Source organism: Lytechinus pictus, chromosome 3 (genome assembly GCF_037042905.1).
Source record: "Lytechinus pictus isolate F3 Inbred chromosome 3, Lp3.0, whole genome shotgun sequence".
In the NCBI taxonomy this organism is placed as follows: domain Eukaryota; kingdom Metazoa; phylum Echinodermata; class Echinoidea; order Temnopleuroida; family Toxopneustidae; genus Lytechinus; species Lytechinus pictus.
Window position 1 is genome coordinate 81,322,706 of NC_087247.1, and position 20,024 is coordinate 81,342,729.

At 32.5% G+C, this 20,024-nt stretch overlaps 1 protein-coding gene across 2 annotated transcripts in view; it reads right to left on the reverse strand.

Annotated features, from left to right (window-relative positions):
* Window positions 1-6,840: 6,840 nt before the first annotated feature.
* Window positions 6,841-20,024, reverse strand: part of LOC129256626 (sorting nexin-4-like) — a 34,192-nt gene continuing 21,008 nt past the window's right edge. For both annotated transcript variants that reach the window (XM_064097805.1, XM_054894783.2), the window contains exons 6-12: window positions 18,739-18,811; window positions 17,564-17,691; window positions 16,883-16,972; window positions 16,197-16,290; window positions 14,713-14,867; window positions 12,977-13,091; window positions 6,841-11,815 (exon numbers count right to left, since the gene is read on the reverse strand). In XM_064097805.1, the coding sequence (XP_063953875.1) occupies window positions 11,768-11,815; window positions 12,977-13,091; window positions 14,713-14,867; window positions 16,197-16,290; window positions 16,883-16,972; window positions 17,564-17,691; window positions 18,739-18,811 (703 nt within the window). In that variant the 3' untranslated portion in view covers window positions 6,841-11,767. The remainder of the gene's footprint in view (window positions 11,816-12,976; window positions 13,092-14,712; window positions 14,868-16,196; window positions 16,291-16,882; window positions 16,973-17,563; window positions 17,692-18,738; window positions 18,812-20,024) is intronic.

The window sequence follows — 20,024 nt, forward strand, 5'->3', positions numbered from 1 at the left end:
GCTGGAAATATGAAATTAAGATAAATTCCCTAACCTATTTCTAAATATTTTGGGGAATATGTCAAAATCTTTGAATTATGCAGAGTTGAATACTACTAGTGCCCATACGGTACCCCCCCCCCCAAAAAAAAAAAAGTCAGAAAAACTAAGAATAAGATGACTAAGTTAACGTTACGGCTATTTTTACGAGAAAAACAATGGATGGGACTGGCAAGATAACGTTCGGGCAAACTAATTAGTCTAAATAAAAAGATCTAACGTTAACGTTAAGCCTAACGTTAAGCCTACCGGTACCGTTAACTGGTTTTTCACATTCGACCAACAGTTGAAAGAATCATGGGAAACCCAACCTGATAGCTTTGACTGTTTGATGGTCCTGATGAATGTTCTAACTCCTTCTGTACTTTCCTCGATTCTTCAAAAATTTCTGAAAGTTGTGGGGCATTGCAGCAGGAGGTGGCCATGTTGAACACTGCCATCTCTAGCTCGGGGCCGGCCAGCGAAATTATTTTTCCCACCGAGTTCTGGACCAACATATGAATATTCATGACTTGCGTCTTCGGATTGAGAGTACGCATGCGCAGTGGACTTGGCCTCGACCAGTGCCGATCGTAAGCATTCACGTTGCTCAGAATGAATTAGCATCGTCAAATTACCGGTACCCTTACATAGTTACATAGGTCTTATATGCTTAGATCTATATATATATATATATATCCAATTCTTAAACACTTAATAAACTAGCTGCCATTAATGGCAAGACATGTGATAGGGTAGGACTAGCTTAGGCTAGCGCATTAACTTTACCTCAAATCTGGACCTGTCTAATTAATGCCTAGTACTAATCAGTGTTGTAGTGCCTTGATGCTCGGCCTTGGCCTTAAGGCGCCTTAATGCCTAGCTACTTATTCAAAGCCTTGGCTTTGAGGATTTTGAGCCTTGAAATTTCAAGGCATTTTCAAGGCTTTTTCAAGGCATTTTGTATTTTGTACTCTCATTTGTTTTAAATAAGTAATTATAAATGTTTCAATTGTTTTTTTTTTATATATATTTAATAACACTAATGGTCAATACTACCAATCACCAGTAAAAGTAGCAGCAGCAGTAGTAAGTGTACTAGCAGTGTCATCAATTGTAATTGTCACCATTATCAAGAAATTCAAACAAAGAATACATCAGTTATGAAAAATAGCATTATGTATTGGTAATGTGTTGTAATCATATGATGATAATGACAGTAAATAATAATGGTCATGATCAAGATAATAGTGCTTTGATGACGAGAATAATTTTTACATCTGACTGCAATTTTGACAACAATTTTCATACTTTAAACATAGCTAACTCTAAAGAACGATAACAAGGTTGATTTCTATTCCATTAGGATTTTCCTTGTATTATTTTCTTTGGCCAACAAGAATGTTTTAAGTCTTAATGATATTCTGAAAAGATTTGGTAAACTTGAACACAGTCTCCAATTTTGTCATATCCAAATGGGTTATGTCAATGGCATGATGAGCCAGAAACTTTGAGGGGCCAAGCATGGCATATATAGAGCAAAATTTCTGTCAAAAAAAGAAGAAAGCGATTGAAGCGAGCGAGTGAACAAAATTTGTCCCCCTCTTTCTATAAGAAAAGCTAATTTTGCAATAGATTGTTTAAAAAATAATATCACATTTACTCCATCTTTTCCTTTCCCTTTCCCCCCTTGTCTAAGTTTATTCTTGGTGGTGGGACTTCTTCTCTCTATCTCTCTTCTAAATTTTATATTTGTTTTGGGTCAGATTGACAAAACAAAGGGAAAAAATTTTTACTTCTTTTTAATCATATATCGTTCAACATCGAATCTCATTTCTCTACAGTTTCAAGGAAATAAACAACGTATTTGTTTTTGTGTCAATATGGTTTCAAGAAATAATAATTAACAAAAACTAATTTAATAATTATTAATATTATCAATAAGTATTAATAATTAATGATTAATTAACTGTTTAATAAAAGTGGTTGTAAGCAGAAAAAAATATGAAAACTAACAAGAGTCCTAAAAATGACTCATTTTCAGTTTAAGCATTTAAACATTTTAGCTTGCGCTTTGTGCTCCCCCCCCCCCAAATAAAAAAAAATCCCTGTAGGATTTTTTTTTCCAAATGAAATATGCCCTTTTTAAAAAAGAAATACCTTCTTTAATAATAAAACATAATACATTTTAGGTTCGAAAATCACAGATTTTGAATCGTGCTTGCATCAATTATTGTTTAGTACAGAACTGCTAATGGTTACCAAAATGTATAGAATGTTGCTTTATGGTTGAAATATCACAAATATTTGGCTCGCTTCCTGCACTCGCATCAATTATTGTACTCGTTCTCTTCCCGTTCACAAAAAATGCTTAGAATGTCCAGTTTTCAGGTTGGAATATCACAAATTTTTGAGCTCGCGCTTTGCGCTCGCATTATGTTTTATTGGTGAGTTATGTATCTTATTTAAAATGCAGTAATTAACTGCTTAATTAACTGCTTCCTTTACTGGTCAGTATATAAAAAGAATTAGCGAGCGCAAAGTTAGTTTTTAGTTAGATACACATCTTTTTCATGATTACAAAACCAGCTCAGAATAAAATAATTTCCATGTCTTATTACACGACATGTCAAGAAGTTTGAGCTGGTGATTCGCGCTGGCAACATCACGCAAGGAAATTTCAACAATGATTAGCCCCATAATTGACCATAAATCAAGTTTTACAACATCAGAATTGATTTTTTTTCAAAACCGCTTGCTCGCTATGCTTTCTCGCTGAGAAGTAAAACCTAAAGCAAAATATCTATCTTATAATTAAAAATCACTTTAGAAAGCCTTTGCTCAACTTAATTTCTATAAAACACACAATTACTTCACGCAGTTCATAATCTCATTTTGAAAATACATGTATCTGTTTGCACAAAAAAAACTAATTTTGATAAATGGGTGCCTTTTTGGCGTTGACATCCCCCCCCCATAATAATTTTCTGCTGCCGCTGTCCCAGGGAGTGGAGAAAAACATATGTTGAGAATGCCAGGATCAGATGACCGTGGTAATAATAATTATTGCAATGTAAATCGCCTATAGAAAAATTATGGATTATGTGTACACAGGTAACTATATCATTATTTTAATATGTCTCTATCATGAAATTATTTTTGTTTTAAATGTACAAAGGTTAATTTTTTTATCGCTCAGTCCCCTCGCTCACATACATTGTACCATGTGTGATGTCTGCCGCCTGAGTATTGTTAGTTCATTGTTCTGTATATCGTAAGTTTGAAATGCCTTGGCCTTGAGGTTTTCAGGCCTTGGCCTTGGGTTTCCATGCCTTGGCCTTTGGTATTGAAGCCTTGGCCTTGGGTATTAAAGCCTTGGCCTTGGAGGTTTGAGCCTTGACTACAACACTGAATAGCCGACTAACTCAGTGATCTTGATCCCCGTCTTCACCCAAAATTAAGGATTTCGTAGCTGAAAAAAAATTGACAAGAAAAAAAAGATCTTCACGTTCAAAAGAGGGGACATACGTCTTTTTTCGTTGCATTTTGACATTTCAAATTATTAATTTGGCTTCTCAAGGGGGGGGGGGCACGTCCCCTGGATCAGTTGTGACTCGTTAGGGGGGCAGTCTGCCCCCCCCCCTTTGGTACACTAGTGGTTCCATGCTGATAGCGCGTAGATCAGAGTCTAGATCTAGAGACTAGACTATAGAACTAAGATATTTATTTTAGATCTAGGACTGGTTCTGTATACGGACTAGACATATTAAACCATGGTAAATAAGCTAATATTGGTCCAAACCTAATCAAACGTAAAGTTCGGAATTAACAAGTTCGAAGTTAACCATGGCATTAGTCGGCTATTCCTAGTATTAGTATTAGGCATTAGACAGGTCCAGATTTGAGGTAAAGTTAATGCGCTAGCCCTACCCTAGCACATGTATTGCCATTAATGGTAGCTAGTTTGATAAGTGTTTAAGAATTGGATGTATATAGATCTAAGCCTATAAGGCCTATGTAACTATGTAAGGGTACCGGTAATTTGACGATGCTAATTCATTCTGAGCAACGTAAATGCTTACGATCAGCACTGGTCGAGGCAAAGTCCACGCGCATGCGTACTCCCAATCCGAAGACGCAAGTCATGAATATTCATATGTCGGTCCAGAACTCGGTGGGAAAAATAATTTCGCGGCCGGCCAGGGGGGGGGGGGTGCGGGTGTTTGGGGGTTCGTTTGTGTGTTTGTGGGTGCGTGGCGAGTCGATCCTTTCTTTATTTATGTTATAACTTTCATCTAGTAGTTTCATCATTCATCATTAAGTAATTAAGCAAATTTTCATTAGTTACCGTATACTATAATTGACTGATTTATGATGGTATTATTAACCGCCTGCAATGTGAATATGTCAAATAGGATGGGGGATCGGGTGTCCGGACACTTTATATTTTTGAAGCCTTCTTTTTTGTCATTGGATTACACTACAAATACGAAATCAATAGTTGTAATCATCTTCTATTTTGTTCTCTATAATATTTCCTGACATTTTGTACTAAAAATTGATAAAACTTTCCTTGTAAATTTTTCCAAATGACTTTCTAAAATTGATCGTCCGGACACACAACCTGTCCGGACACACGACAACTGGGTATACTATATGATTTCTGTACAATATTGTATGTATTAAGAATAATTATTTTCCTTTATAAACTGTGTTTTGTTTGATGTATACCGTATTATAATATTTGCAATGTATCATTACTTGTATTATTTGAAATGAATGGATTTAATAAATACTATAAAAAATAAAAAAATAAATAAAATCTGTGTATAGCGCTTAATCTATGTGATTTTGTGGAATTTACCTTGGAAGTAGGCATAAAGTTATACACAACTTGTGATCAACATTATCGGTGTGAATTTCGTTCAACTGTTCTAAATATTTTTTTAGATAAAAGAAAGACAGAAAGAAAAATATAAAAAATATCAACAGAATGGAAGTAAAGAAAATGGAAGATTAAAAAAAATCACATGCTGAAAGAATAGTAAAGGGAGGATAAAGAAAATATTATACAGAGACAGATAAAAAAAGAAAGAATACTAAAGATAAGTCTCTTTTATTGCACTGTTTGTCTGGTTTTCCTTTTGAGGCCTCCATCAATATCAAGCTCTAAGCTTAAGACATCATGTTGATATAAATAAGAAGAAAAAGAGAATATATCAATTCCAATATACAATACGATTACATATCACAAAAATTCTAACAATAGTAACATTAATTAAATAGGCAATTCTTTGAGTATGTATCAGAATTTAGAACTGAGAGAAGAAAAATGGGGGGTCCTGACATAAAAATTTTAAGAATTAAACACAAAGATTCACGCAACACAGGGGGGGGGGGGTCAAGGATACCAGACTGTCGATCAGTAGATCGTTAATTAAACATCTAACAGTAAGCATTGATTTGAATGATATTTGCCATATTAACTAAGTGAGCTCATGTAAGACAGTAAGTCATGTTTCCAATATTAACAATAACATAAAAACATGCCAATGATCAAGCATAATACCAGTCATATCTCATAGCAGGATTAATGTTTTTTATATGAAATTTGGCATGGAAAAATCAATTGAATTATCTATGATTTATCATTCATACACTAATTATAGAAACAACTGACAAATGACTTGCCTAGTTTAAAGTCTCCTTGTGTTTTCACACCGTTAACAAAAGACTTTATAAATGGCTGATCATCTTCAACAAAACAGAGTGTACAAAAACACAATCTGACAGCTAGTAGCTTGTAAAACCTCTTCATTTTATCAAATTTTTCGAATTCAAGACTTATTTCACATTAACAGAACTTTGTTATTCTTGACCATATCCTGTCATTGAATTAAAGAGCAGATATTGGAATTTTTCATCATTTCTTTTTGAAACTCAGACATTGCACGACAAGTGACTTTTTGGTATCCTTTCTGCTAATAATTTTTACTCACTCATGCTCTATCGGTAATGATAGGCCATTTGCCTATTGTATTTGTGATTTAGTTAAAAGAAATCATTGATGGTTCTCAGCTTCTGTTTTATGTGATGAAATGTGTGTGTGTGTATATATACACAGTTTACATACACCCAGGAAGTTCAAAGGAAAAGTTGACACTTGCCAACCATCATTCAATTTACTGTATCTTATAAAATATTTGTGCTATCATGACGAATTTGTTATCAAACAAATGAGTATGTCATGCACCTTCATCACATTGATTTGTCATCAGGAGCTGAAAATATTTAGGTGCCATTTTTTCACCCAAAAATTCTTCATATTTTAGACAAATTAAAAATAAAAACTTGACAAAAACATTTCATACTTGTGCTAGTTACTTTGCAACACAAACATTTCAGATTACACTTTTTGTTCAGTGGTGACATATGATAGAAAATGTAATATAAATCATAAATTTGACATTTGTATATTTCTATGAAACGGTGTTTGAAATCATAATAACAATAGAATACATTTGGCATGAATATTATTTTTTTCTTCAAAAAAATTCCACCTGAAATATGCTTTACTCGAAACGGCATCCCAATCATCTGAAAGAACTTAATACGCTCTTTCATTTCATACCAAATTCATCATGGTAATATTTATATTTTTGAAGATATAGTAAAGTTTACGATGTCTGGCAAGCAAACAAATTTCACTGAATTCCACGAGTGTACGTAAACTTTTGGCCTTAACTGTGTATGTGTGTGTATAGATATATATATATATATACCTTATCAATAAGAGGGTAAAATCAGGCAAAATTCAAGACATTATATTAAGGTATTGCACCAGTTGTGGCATTTATTTGAATTGACGCACATAGACATACAGATTACCTTACCCTACCCCACCCCATGAATAAACACTCTCTATAGAAGCATAATGAATTGTTTTGTCGTTGTCTGGAATATTGAACATAAGAATATCAATCTTTAAAAGCTTTGTAATATCACAATTACATTATAAAGCACATTTAGGAACCATGTGTCTATTTACCCCCCCCAAAAAAAAAAGAAAAAAAAGACGCCCTATAAATCAGAAAACTAGCATTCTTTGGGCTCCGAAACACAAAGATTAGCGATCAATCGCTAAATGAACTGACCAATCAATATCAATGTTACATGCGAATTAGGTTTTAAATACTGACCAGGGACCAATCAGTGCGGTTCTTTCATATTTGCAATTCATAGCAAACCTTTGTGTTATGAAGCCCAGGTTGAATAGTACACTGCCCTACAATTCATCCAAGGTAAAATTGCCATAAATCAAAATGACCTCTTATACATTGAATGTAATATGGATCAACTCTACAGAAAATGTCATCATGGAATTGTTAAGATACTCCAGATTACCTCTCTCAAATTTACCACAACGACATCAATCAAAATTTTGAGCAATTTTATATCAACAATACAAATGATTTAGTAATAGTAACTTATAAAAAAAAAAAAAAAATGTATGAATTTGAACAAGCAATCAATATGTCATTTAAGCTAAGCTGAAAATTCAGTCAAAATTTGTCGTTACATAGAAATAACAACAAAGCATCACAGTGATTAGTGTGGCATAAATTGAATAAAAAAATAATCATAAACTATAGTGAAATGTGACACATAAATATGACCAGTGTAATCAAAAACTGATAATTCACACATAAAATTATGCACTTAATCAAACAGGCACTTTATGATCTTCAATATGAACAGAAAAGTTGAATAGAAAATACAAATGATGCTGGAAATAAATGTCATCAGATGACAAATTAGCACTGTAATCCCTCTCTCTCTCTCTCTTTCTTAATCTCTCTCATCCTGCCTTGCTCTCCATTCCCCTCCCCCCCCCCCTCTCTCTCTTTCCTCTACTCTCCTTCACCTCCCTATTCCCTATGTATTTCATCATTTTATTCAAGTAATTTCATCTGGTAAACTGAACAACAAAATGACCCAACTGGTCTAATATATACAATGAAATATAGAGACAAAGCATATAGGATTATGAAAATAATATTGAGACACTAATAGAAAATAAATTTTCAAATCATAACTACTTCCACTGGCTATCTACATAAAACTCTTTCAAAAATATAACTTTGTGAGAAAGGATGAATGAGACAATACAAATATGCTGCAAGTAAGAAGTAAACAAGTACAGTCCATCCCATAATAAAAACTCAATAAAGTGAAGCAATTTACATCATTTAATCAAAATGAAAATTTGAAATTCAAGGTAACTGGATTCATGCTTCATTTGTATTATTACCATCATAATCTAAATCCATGAAGCAGAGGATTTCTAGATGTATCTGGACACAGAGAAGCTGAACTGATTGTCAGTCATGGGACAAACAAACTTACCATTGAGGGTAACTTTACTGTGTAAATATCTCTAATGGAAACATTGAGCAATATTACCAAGATAGTTATAATATGGTACATTTACCATTAACAATAAAATGTATACAATAGGAGGTGAAATCCTTCCAATCTCATGCTGATTTGGCTTCAATTCTGGTAAGAACACTGGAGTGTGCTCAAAATGGATTGTAATGTTTTCACCAATCAGAACCTAAAAAGGCTGGTTTTGGTGGTGATTACCGTATTCACTGCACCCTCTTCATGTGTGTCACTGACATGACTTTCCAACTTGTGCATTCTACCATGATAATTCTATACCATCAGAGACGTTACAGGGCACAGGACATTCTAACAGATTTGTCTGTTCATTCTTCTGAAGATTAGGCCATCAAACATTGGGTTTGGGGATCCTTTTCATTGGTGTAGTCTGAAGCCTCTATCTTAACCTAAAGATGTTTGCTTGGATTGTTTAGAACGAGCTGAGAATAATAGATCAAAATATCTATTCATCTTCAAATCTCATTGATATAATAATAATAATTATACAACAATATGAAAATATGTACAATCATTGCATATAAAAAAATTAGTACCTGGACATAAGCTAAGCCTGTTTGCCATTCACATGCTCAGCAATGTGTTAATCCAATGGTTGAATCTTGGATATCTGTTTTAGATCTTGTAAATACAAATTGATTCCTGATAAGATGCAGTGCTGTAAGCAATGACCATACTAATGAAACACTACTTGTATTAGAATTAAACTGATCCAGATATGAAATTCTTCTGTGTATGGAAGAATCTTTTTTGTCATATACTCTATCAGATTCTTCAGAAAAAACTAAAATAAACTCTAAAAAATACATCTAACCATTAATATCAAGTAATATGTTTTCATCTTTTTTGTTGATCTTCTTTTACCAAATTGGGCCAAAGTCATACATTATGCAGTCAGAGGGTGTGACTTTTCATTAATATGCCTTAACACAAATATTTCAAATCCTTAGGTCAAAATTAATAATTTGTTGCTGTTAATTTGTAACAAATATTCCTTTTGACTTTTGATTAGTAAAACCAAATAATTTTGAATCCTTCTTGCTTAAACATTTTTGTAGTAGTATCACAATCAGATTCTATATCATCCCTACCACCGCTTAGATAAATCTTGAATGTTTCACCATAAAACTATATAATCATAATGAAATAATTCAAAAAAATCAGTCACAATAATCTGAATGTAGTCCACTTGGATTAACCTATATAGTAATTACATACTCACTTGAATAAAACAACTGAATACAAAAACACAGCATCACAAACCAGTTAGGCCCCTTGGTATTTAACATGCTAAAATAACCTGGAATGCAACAGTCACTTACCCCTAAAATATGAAAATGGATGCAGAAGTTTGTTAAATGTTCTACGTAAAAATTTGTTTAAGGGTTTCCCAATGGCAAAGCATCAATGTCATTTTCATAAGGGAAGAAAACCTCCCCAATTGCTTGCAAAAAAAATAGAAACTGGATGCAATTTACATTGAAACAAATGCCTCCATAATTTAATTTATTTTAAACATCACAGTACACTTTTACACCATAAATTACAATTCAATGTACTGATGACTTTCATTTAAAAAAACATCATTTGATCACTTAGCATTGAGATGCTTTGCATACATATTCACTGATAATAGGTATGAAATAATGTTAATTTTTAAGAATTATTGCCACCAATATCACAAATATCAAAGAATGTGTATGATCGCCATTTGCATTTCATTTGCAAACATGTCAATTTACACCATAGGGCTGTCTTTCTTTCTATATACAATCCAACATCAATTTGTAATTGCGTATGTATAATGCATTAAATACAATCTCTGCCCATTGCTTGTTCTAAAAACTGATAGCATATTGTATATATATATCCACTGTTAAGTAACATCATAACTGTTGCAAAACACATCTTTGTGTAAATTTTTTCCACCTCAAAATGGGGCATCATTTTTTCTTAATGAACAAGTACATAGAACAATAATCTTACATCAATGACATCATCTTCTTCTTATGCAATGCTTTGCTCTGTTGTTGTTGTTGAAATCTGAATGATCTTTTGCATGTATTAAGACCCTTGTTATTCTTACAGCTTTCTTTATTTGCCAATTTCATTTTTCCCCCTTTTAAATGCATTGATACTACACATGTAGAACCAATAATTCACAATCAAACAACATATCTTATTTGATATAATACAGCTCAATACCCTAGTTCAATAGGACCTTCCTTTACTGCTATCATCAAGTCCTATTCAAATGATAACATGATAATAAATCCTTTTCTTTATTTCATCCTTTTTACAATGAATTTTCTTCACACTTCTTTTTTTTTTTAAACTAAGTGGAACGTCAATATTAATGTTGATTGATCTCTGGATTCAATACCCTTCTATCTCCTTTGTACATTGTACAATGTATTAAGTTAACATCAGACTGTAATGCCGGCTATGGAACTCTTCTATGACCTAATTTTTAACAAATCTTATTTCGCATAAAATATGAAAGTTTGGAAAGGTAAAAAAAAAATTATTTGAAAGTTGGAATAATCCTAGAAATACCAAAAACCGAAATTCTGATTTACTGCAAGTTGAGTATGGTCCAAATCAGCTTCAAATAGCAACTGATGATAGGATTGCTATGACATCACTATGAAATGGAATTCTTTTAGTCCTACACGGAAACTTGAATTTGGATTTCAATATTCATACCACTATTTAAGTTATTAACATTTTACAGTGTGGGATGTTCAAATCACATGCTCATATTACATATTTCCCAAGATTTTATCTCAAACGGATAATGTAGTGTGTGCCAGGCTGTAAGTGTCAAAGGTCTGAAAGTGTTGTCTGGGTAAGATGTAATAGATTGTTGATGAATTCATCTGATTTTGAACCAGCAAAGCATTTCTTAAGAAGTACATTGTTTCATTTTAAATATCTCTGTCTTAGTTCTTATTTGCTGAGTCGCTATTTGCATGAATATTTTATGAATTATCTTAAATATATGACCATCAATACACTCAGTGTTCTTGCACATGAATTCGTTGTCACATCATAACAGAATTTAAAATTGAAACAGTTGAGGGTAATAATAGAAGATCATTTATCAAATTACTTCTTAAGTCTATGTAGAGGATTATTTCTCTATAAAAGTGATTAAGGGTACCTAATTGTAGGAATAGTTGGTAGACTCTTTAAAAGACTTTCTGGAATAATGATGACTGTTAATTGACTGATGTATTATCACTCATGAGGAATGACTAGTAATGTGTTTATAATACAGGATGGTTTACATCTTGTCAAAGCATTCTTTGGTATTAGTCCATACTGTGATTCCCTATATGAAAGAAAAAAAGAGAGGACCTTATATTAGACTTTTATCATTTCAAGAACCACTTATTGCTTTTAATACAGAATGTGGTATTCATCAAATGAATACCTACAGTATGTATTTATTTAAAGTTCTAATTGACTATTCAAATCTACGATTTAGAAGATTTAGATTTAGACTTTTTTTTACTAATATTGTCTTTGAAATGGTTATTGTAATGATACGATATTGAAATCAAACGAAATATTAAAATTTCGTCATTAAAGGACAAGTTCACCCCAACAAAAAGTTGATTTGAATAAAAAGAGAAAAATCCAATGAGCATATCACTAAAAATTTCATCAAAATTGGATGCAAAATAAGAAAGTTATGACATTTTAAAGTTTCCTTTAATTTCACAAAATAGTTATTTGCACATCCTGGTCGGTATGCAAATGACGGGACTGATGACGTCATCCACTCACTATTTCATTTGTATCCTATATTTTGAAATATTCTAATTTTTCCTCATTCTCCTGTGACACAAAGTTTTCTTCCTCCCTGAACATGTGGAAATACAATTTTTACCGTTTTACCGTTTTATCATTTTATGGTTCAGTAAAGTTGGTCCTTATGGTCAAATCTTTAAAAATTGAAACATTGTATAATTCAAACAATAAAAAAACAAAGGAACATCATCGACTCTCTCATTTGAATATCACCGAGTTGTGCATATAACTGTTTTGTGAAAAAATAAGCAAAACTTTAAAATGTCATAACTTTCTTATTTTAAATCCAATTTTGATGAAATTTTCAGCATTATGCTTGTTTGATTTTTCTCTCGATTCAAATCAACATTATTCTGGGTTGGACTTGACCTTTAATAATAAAAAAAAAAAAAAATCCATGTACAGTTGTGCTAGCATACATTGGTGGAGAGGATTTTCACTGGATGAATAAGACGACAGTGCTATAAAAAAGACTTTCTCATTGGATATTGCTTCAGTAATACGCGTGTCTTACAGAGATAAAATGAAGACAAAATGGAAATAGTTCTCAAAATACCATTTCAAAGAGATATTAAGGCAATATTGTTCTCACTGATTTGAGTTCCTTAGTACTATTTCCACTGATGTAGAAAAAAGGGTATTGCTACTATTTCTTAGGCTAGAACTATACTCCTCTTACCCTCTTAGCCATCTTGATTTGTAGAATAGCATAGCTAATAAAGATCTCCTTCAAATCTCTACTCTTCTGCCTTTTAAATCTATCAACCTCTTTCAGTGCATTGTCAGTGAAATCTCTGAAATAAAAGCAAGGTAACCATGACAATATATTATAATAACCTGATCTGTTGACACTTGATAAACAAGATTTTCATTAAAATAGGTTTGATGGTACAGAAAATATTCATCCTGTGGGTTTTCATTGCCTCAGGTTGTGTATTATACCCCCAGTGTGCTTCAAGGATCAGCTGAAGCATCAGCTGCTAATGTGATGTTGGTATCTCTGAGAAATAATGGGTGTACATTTATTTGCTGGGAACATAAATAGCTGGAGGACAGTGTGGAAGCAAGGTGTAAGGAGCTTTGAGACTTTGAGTCAAGCAGAAAAGAAGCTCTGTATTAGCCTAGCAAGAGGAAGATTTTGTTAAAGGTGTTTTAGGCATCATGAGGAAATTAGAATAAGGGGGGGGGGGGCAAACTGTTAACTTAACATGCCACTTTAGGAAGTGGTGGTGATTTGTCTTTTTTCAGAACCTTTTCTTTCCTTTCTGTTTAATCTAGCCATAATTATTTGATAAAGTTCATAAATTACCTGAAATTAGATGTAGTGACAAGTAAACATGCATTTAAATTGTTCCAAATAATAGCCTGAATTAGACATTACAATAATTGTAGGTAATAATGAAAATATTGACTGGCTCCTCTTTAGGGAACATCAAATATATGCCCGGTTCTTCTCAAGACTCAGGCTAACATTATTCTGTCAGGGGAAATATATTTGATGTTCCCCTCAAGGCCAGTTAATATACAAGTGGAGTGCATCACCTGCATTACACGATTCAATATAGCAGCTATGTAGACCTTGAAAACTACTATAAAATAATTATTCAAAAAAACACCATTCATATAATTAATACTATGTTCATTGACCCTAAATGACATTTGACCTTGATCATGTGACCAAAGACTTGTCAGTGATACTTGATTACCCCTAGACGTCCACATTTCATAAACTATATCCATAAACTTTCAAAGTTATGACAGCAATTTAACAATTACATCCAACATAGCAAAAGTTCATTGACCTTAAATGACTTTTGACCTTGGTCATGTGACCTGAAACTCGCACAGGATGTTCAGTGATACTTGATTACTCTTCTGTGCAAGTTTTATGAACTAGATGCATACACTTACAGAGTTATGATGGTAATTCAACAAATACCCCCAACATGGCCAAAGTTCATTGACCATAAATGACCGTTGACCTAGGTCATGTGACCTGAAACTCAAACAGGATGTTCAGTGATACTTAATTACCCTCATGGCCAAGTTTCATGAACTAAATCCGTATACTTTCTAAGTTATGATGACATTTCAAAAACTTAACCTTAGTTTAATTTGATATTGACTCCCCAAAATTGGTCTAAGTTCATTGACCCTAAATGACCTTTGATCTTGGTCATGACATCTGAAACTCAGGCAGGATGTTCAGTAATAATTGATTAACCTTATGTCTAAGTTTCATGAACTAGGTCCATGTAATTTATGCTGTCATTTCAAAAACTTAACCTTCGGTTAAGATTTTATGTTGATGCCGCCAGCCGCCGTCGGAAAAGCGGTGCCTATAGTCTCACTCTGCTATGCAGGTGAGACAATAACTATATATTTTCTTGGCTAACATGGGGCAATATTACTTACTGTATATTTTGTTTTGCTTTCTCTACAGCGTCTTCAGCATCTGTTATCTGATCAGAAATGAGTTGAGCTCTGGATTCTTTGGTCTCTGCATTATCTTGACCAAACAGCTTAGAGGTCATCCCTCGGAATGAAAACACCTTCTGAGGTGCTTTACCCTGAAATAATTTAAAAAAAAACTTTCTTGATAGGAAAAGACAGTAAAGGAAAGCTAAATGCTTCCAGAATCTAAAGGTCTCTCATTTTTTTCTAAAAATAAATGTTTTGTACAGGATGATGAGCAAATAAAGAAAAGCTGTGTCAATAACTTTCTCTCTAATTTAAAACTAATACAGAACATTGACTAATATGACACCTATGAAGAATTGATTGAAATAAGTATAATCAATGAGCTCACATAGTATGATATTGCCAATACATCACTGTTTTTGTTTCCCGTCTTTGAAGAGTATTGCTGAGAGGAAATTCAATTACTTTACAAGGAGAGCGCATAGAGGTTATACATCACATTATATCTCAGGAGCTTACAATCTTTCAAGGATTCCCAGATTCTCTTCACATCAATTTACACATATTCTGTGAAGTTTAAAGGAATTCACAATCAGCCGTGATATTGCTTTGTTTTATCATGCACAATAAAATGTAACATCGTCTCCTCAATAAAATACCTTAAATCAAAAAGTGAAAGCAGTTAAACGTATACCTTCATTTCCTACTTTACAGAAAGTTTGAATTATTTAATTGTTCTTTCCCTGTAACTTTTAGTGAGGTTTAATAATCCTATACTAACAAAGCACACATCATCATAATCATAACCATATACACTCGCCCCCAATAAATGAATGACAAGTCTGCTTGTGTGATCAATAGTCAAATGCTGTAGTCTCAATTTTAGGAAACATAAAAAAATAATTTGCAATGACTTTAATTTAATCATACCAGGACCTTCCTCTATCTTTATTCTAGGTCTCTGTTGAGATGCATGACACATTGTTGGCAATCAGTAAGAAAGTATCAAACTATTATCATGTGGATATCACCGTAAGAGGATGGCTCAATTTACTTCTTCATATCTCTTATGACATCAGTCTAGATGTTTCTCATTAGATTTTGTTCAATATAGTTTATAATGGATGTAAAGCTTCTATAAGATACAGACAAGCCATGCAATTTATTGATTCATTTGGGCTATTAACACCATCCAGCACTATATATGTGTATTAAGAATCAATGATTGGCTCAATTTTTCTCTTTTCTATTATTCTCAATTTATTGTTCTTTGTCTTGTTCCTCTTTTTTATGTTCTGCTCTATGCTCTGCTCTGTTTTACTACTTCTTTGTAATATACATGTAGATATCAGTTTGTACTAACACTACTAAAGCCCTCTCCCTCTTCCCTCTCTTTCTCTTTCTAAATATGTTACCATGTTTGTGTTCACAACAGAAAGAAATTTGTCTTCCCTTTCCCTTTTGAAATCCCTTCTTACAGTTATTTGGTCTTTCTGCAGTTTCTTAGAATTCAATAAATCTTCACATCTTTCCAGTTCAAACTGTAGAATTTCTTGTTTCCTACATACTGCCCTGAAAATACAGAAAAAAACATAAACACATTAGAGATGATTAAAAAATGATAACAATGATCTCTGAAAGTTGATAAACTGTGAAGTGAATGAAAAGAATGACAATTGAGAGAAGAAGGGACAATGGGAATGGTGAAGCAGTCAAGTTCCCTTGAGGTGAAAAGTGATCAAATCATTTTTTTAAACCAGTAAGCACTAATATCAGGCACAAACAAATACCTAAACAATTAAAGAACTGATAAATGTTGGTCTTGCAGATGTTCCTAAAGTACCTGTACAATTTTTTATCTGCTTTTGTAAACTCATTTCTTTTAAATCTGATTCAGCACTTAGACACTTAGCCAACATCAGAAAATTAATAAAAAAGTACAACAAATATATTTTCTTTATACATCAGGGTTTTTTTTTCTTATGATTCTTTGGAAAAGGTGCAGCAACTTTATCAACATTACTTTTCTATTCATGGATAGAAATTTGATTGAATAAAGTCAACTATAAACATTAAAACCACTGCTTACTCCCAACAGGTAGTCAAAGGTGTACAAAGCTTGTATGATATTATTTAATTCAACACAGCATTGAGGAGTACTTACTTCAGTGAGTCAGCAAAATAGATATATTCTTTAAGCTGATCAGCTATCTGTTCCTCTTCTGCCATATAATCATCAATATAATCTTTGTACCTTAAACAAAAAGAAAAACAAAATCACTTTAAAGCGCAAGTTGGAGCTCCCTCATACTGCAAATATAAACATGATCCTAAAATAGAAGAAAACACAAAAATCAGAATAGATGATACCTAACATTAAAGTACAATTTAAAAACAAAGTTAAGTTTTAATACACATCAACAAAAATGACCCTCCAAAACAACCCAAAACTCTGATACAATTAAATTTAAACAAAAAAACAAATAATAGGAAACTACTCTGTAAATAAGAAAAAATAGTTATCATGAAAACAAAAGCTGAACAAAAAAATTGGACAATGACCCCAAAATGTGCCTCTAATGAACATTTGAGATCATCTATTAATAAGCCACATAGTAAAGATAAGTATATTTATGGGAAAAATAATGTCTATGGCCACAGGATAGTTGTCAATATAAACATACAGTCCTATCAATTTTATAACTTAAACATTTTTCTTTGCTAGCTGACCTTAATTATTTTGAACTTTCTTGAATAAATTTTCCCCTTCAGAATTTGAGTGCTTTGTAAAAACAAGCTATCATATAATGTACTGAATGATACTGCGAGGCTAATACAGACTTACACATCCATATGATGACCAGCACTCTGTAAACCATCCCCCATCTCTTGTTCTATACCACTCCATTCACTGAAGACACGCCCATAGTTACCATGGATCTTATGTAATCCATATAGTCTATCTGATAGTCTCTGTGGAAAGAAAAGGATAACATTGGTTTCAATTGGTAAGCATATTAACATTACTATGAAAAATCTAAGCTCAAAATTATCTTAAGTCTCCATTAGAGACTTAAAGGGATGGTCCGGGCTGAAAATATATACATGTATATCTAAATAAATAGAGTAAAATTCACAGAGCAAAATGCTGAAAATTTCATCAAAATTGGATAACAAATAACAAAGTTATTTAATTTTAAAGTTTAGCAATATTTTGTATAAAAAAAAACAGTTATCTGCACATCGTCATGAATATTCACTAGGTGGGCTGATGATGTCATATCCCCACTTTCCTTTTTCTTATGTTATCAGATGAAATCATAATTGTTTCATTTTATTTATGCATGTGTAAATTATGTGTCTCCATTATGATGAAATAAGTTGCGGAAATAAATAACTAATGCACTTAATCTAATTGTTTTAGTTTTTGGTATAAAATTCTTGAATAAACCTAATTTCATATAAAAAAATACACAAGAAAAAGTGGGGACATGACGTCATCAGCCCACCTAATAAATATTCATGAAGACATACCTAGAACTGTTTTACCGGAATAATGCAAATATCAAAAATTCAATAACTTCGTTATTTGTTATCAAATTTTGATGAAATTTTCAGCATTTTGCTTTGTGAATTTTACTCTATTTACTGAGATATAAACATATCCAGCCTGGACCATCCCTTTAATATATCAGAAACATTTCTTCATTTTCAAATTGTCAACATCATTCCTGAGAAAGAGAGTTGAATTCTACAACATACTCTTGAAATTAGAAAGAATTTAGCTAATTTACAATGTGTAACTATATATGTGAGTTGTGGAGGTGGAATAAACTTGTATCACTCTCATGTATAATAAGCCCAAACATAGATATCTCTCAGGGATGGTGATGGCTCTTCAACTGAATTGAAAATAATGGTTTATTTATGTCCAACCTAGATACTGGATGCATGGATAGGATAATGACTAATTTTCAACAAGGGCGGGTTTCTATACCACATGGTAATTAAAATACTTACAGATCTGATTTTCAGTATTGATGTGACATTATTCTGTAGGTCAGTGGCATAGCTCTTCAGTTCTTCAAATTGTCTTTAAATAAAACATATAGTTTCAAGACAAAGAAATAGAAAAAAAAAATAGATATCGTATAATCTTGTAAACACACTTTGTATATGAAGATAATCCATTGAAGATTATAAATCGTAAAATAGCTTAAAAACGGACATACTTTTCAACATGCACTCTTCAGAGTAAAATCGCATAAATGAAGAGAATGATAGAAAGAAACAATATGTAATAGAACCGAAAGAGATGATGGACGCTAAACGACGGGCTGTGATTGGGTATCAAGGTAAACAAATTAGGCTTACAATGAAGTAACAGCCGTTAATTGAAGCTCTTTCTGTTCTATTATATATTGTTTTGTTCTTGCATTCTTTTTGTTCGTGTGATATAACTCCGATGAGGGCGTGTTGAAAAGCTTAAGGACATTACGTTTTTAAGGCTATTTTACAATTTTGCGGAACCAAATACTTGAAGATCATAACAAAATATAACAAAATATCTACAAAGCAAATTTATTTTCTTCTCTTCACATCTGATATCACATCAGAATATATTTTTGACATCTACAAGGATAGCTTCTAAAGGGAATAGATAACTTAACAAGGCTAGCTATTAGGAATTAGACCTGGGGATGTAACATTATGAGACACAATTATCATTTACAATCGATCGTTATTAATACAAGGTTTGTCATAGATTTTCAGTAATGCTTAACTGTACAATTGATTGCATGTTTTAGATTACTGGGCCCGGATACAATCATTTGAATAATTCAGTATTTGGCTATGGAGGATCATATAAGATCTATATTTCTTATAATTTCTTTGTCTACTCCACTTCCCTCCTCTCATAATCTCACCAAAGTATTAAATGTCCAATTATCACAGAATTTGGTCAATTGAGTGACTAAGCTTTATAACAAATCAAGCGTTAACAAAATAGGCATGGAGGAAACAGCCTTCATACTGAACTTCTTGTGATAGTAAAATAGGACTAAACACATACAAGAAATGGTTCTCAGGAATTTCCTTTTCCTGTGAAATTACATTTAACTTATCGATCCATTGTATCTTCCTTCCTTCCTATGAACCTTAACCAATAAATAAACTCTCCTAGTATTTTGCTATCTCTTTTTCTTCAATAAATCAGTATTAAATGCTCGACTCATCAAGGTCAATATTATCAAATAAATTGTAATCAGGGAAACTATTGTCCTTGACAGAACATACGGGACCAG